Genomic DNA, 2,348 nt, shown 5'->3' with positions numbered 1-2,348 from the left:
CCCTCATCTACTAAGCTTGCCTCTTCTACCGTGGAAAAGTCGAACACGTTCCTCTTCTCTTAAACCCGTCACTGCCTGAGTTTGAGCCTTCAGCATTGCTGGACCTCTGCCACGCACTCTCCATCCCAGGCCCCCTCCACACTGGCACCAGCTCAGCCTCCACAACCAACAGAAGGTTGTTCCCACAGTATACATATGTTCAAAGCCCTGAACAATCTTTTTTTTGGGGGGGTGAAGGGGTGGGGGTGGGAATCAGGGAAGGGGAACAGACAAGCTGCTGTCCCCCTGCTCTTCAGTCTAGCCGTGGAGGACAACGCCTCACTGGCCCATGCCAGTACCATCACTGCACTCTTCCCGGGTGAGGCAGATCGGTCGCCGGCCACTGGACTGCAGCTCACGGAGGCTCACGGCCACTCATGGTAGCTTTACGGCAGCCTACTACAGCTCCCCTGCAGCCTCCGCTGTCGCCGGCGACCCACGGCAGCCCAGCTCCAGGTCGAGCTGTTGTTCACCATCTCAGCTGCAGAGGGTGCAGCGTCACTGGCTCTCATGTGGGATCCGAACCGGGACCCTGCTGCCCAGAGCTGGTATCTCAAGCCAGCTCCCAATCAACGCGCCACTCAGCTAGCCCATGAACAATCTTGACTTGTTTCTTTTCTCATAAACTCTGCTTCAGCCACATAAAAGGATTGAATAAATGAAGGAATTAGCTACCACGCATAATAATCCCTTATATTTGTAAGAGTAACTCTTATGCTCAGAAGCTGGTTATAGGCCCATTTCTTCATTTTCCATATTTTTCATGAGTCTGTGATGCCCAACACTGTGACAGGTAATACAGAATCAAGAATGAATAAAACATACTCCTTGTCCCAAGAAATTTTCAGTCTGGTAAAGAAATAATTACAACAGTGAGACAAATGTTATTATAGGAAAATAAACGTACTATTTAAAAGAAAAATATAACCAGAGTAACTAAAGAGAAACCAAGACTAGAGTAACTAAAGAAAAAATAATACAGAGCTGACCCTTGATTAACATGGGTTTGAACTGCGCATGTCCACTCATAGTTTTTTTTTTCAATAAATACATACAGTACTGTAAATGTACTTTCTCTTATGATTTTCTTAATAACATTTTTCTCTAGCTTACTTCATTGTAATAATATACTATATAATATACAAAATATATGTTAATTGACTGTTTATGTCATTGGTAAGGGCTCCAGTCAACAGTAGGCTATTAGTAGTTAAGTTTTTGGTGGGGCAAAAGTTATAGGTAGATTTTCAACTGTGCAGGAGTTCACACTGTTCAAGGGTCAACTGTATATATAAATTGTACAGTACACAGAAACACAAATAATGTCATCAAATACAGGAAAACAGAGAGCAATTAACATACCATAAATAACATAAAATTCATAAGTGGAAAAATCTAACCTTATGAGTTAAAGAATCAAGTCTGCTGTAACATTCCGACAATTCATCAGCATATGGCAAGTCAGGACTGAGCTCTTTTTTATCTGATATACCATATTTCACCTAGAGTAAAGCAGAGATTTTATGTCTTTATAGTTCAGTTGCAAAAGTAATCTATGGTTAATTTGACTACTTCATTTTATAACTTTGCTTGTCATGTTCTTTGACTGTAAAGAGTAATCAAAAAAGTAAGAGTCTCAAATTTATATACTAGTTAAGAACTAAAATCAAATTAGTTTGCTGCTCGATGGGCTTTACATTCAAATTTGAAACAGAAATAACCAGCTGGGTGAAATTACCTTAGACTAAGAGTCAGGAAAGATATTTGGCATGATTGCTAATCATTGATACATGACTTTTATAGCTCTGTATAAACAATAACAATAATAAATAGACTATTTCCATCACAGGACTGGTAAGGTCTTGTACACACACATGCATTTTTCTAATACCTGAGATTTTCTCATTGTTCCTGAAGTAGCATCATAGTTTAGCATGTCTGTGGGGTCAATCCAATCATCATCATGAGCATAACCAGTTATCAGCCACAGACATTCACAAAGGAGCAGAGAACACAGCATCCTGCAAGAAGGCTAAAAACAATTTTTAATAGATATAATGAAATATAATTATTTTTAGAAGAAGTTGATTTATAATAAAAACTATCTACTTCCTTCCAGTACTAAGATAATGCTTTCTTTCTGAATAACTAAAATAAAGCTCAGTAAAATGGTATTCATATAAATCAGCGGTTCTCAACCTGTGGGTCACGACCCCTTTGGGGGTTGAACGACCCTTTCACAGGGGTCGCCTAAGACCATCAGACAACAAAAAGAAAGCCGGCGACTGATCTGCCCCATCTGGGAAGAG

General features: G+C 40.2%; 1 protein-coding gene across 10 annotated transcripts in view; it reads right to left on the bottom strand.

Moving 5' to 3' along the window:
* The window catches only part of CLCC1 (chloride channel CLIC like 1), a 50,446-nt gene that overhangs the window by 14,556 nt on the left and 33,542 nt on the right, over positions 1-2,348 (bottom strand). For 4 of the 10 annotated variants that reach the window (XM_019630605.1, XM_019630606.1, XM_019630611.1 and 1 more), the window contains 2 exons: positions 1,931-2,071; positions 1,440-1,541 (listed from right to left, as the gene is read on the bottom strand). The exons of the other annotated variants lie outside the window; for them this stretch is intronic. In XM_019630605.1, coding sequence (XP_019486150.1) covers positions 1,440-1,541; positions 1,931-2,071 — 243 coding nt within the window. The remainder of the gene's footprint in view (positions 1-1,439; positions 1,542-1,930; positions 2,072-2,348) is intronic. 10 annotated transcript variants of the gene reach the window in all.

The sequence above is a fragment of the Hipposideros armiger genome, unplaced genomic scaffold, assembly GCF_001890085.2.
Source record: "Hipposideros armiger isolate ML-2016 unplaced genomic scaffold, ASM189008v1 scaffold_924, whole genome shotgun sequence".
In the NCBI taxonomy this organism is placed as follows: domain Eukaryota; kingdom Metazoa; phylum Chordata; class Mammalia; order Chiroptera; family Hipposideridae; genus Hipposideros; species Hipposideros armiger.
This window is presented reverse-complemented; position numbering and strand designations above follow the sequence as displayed.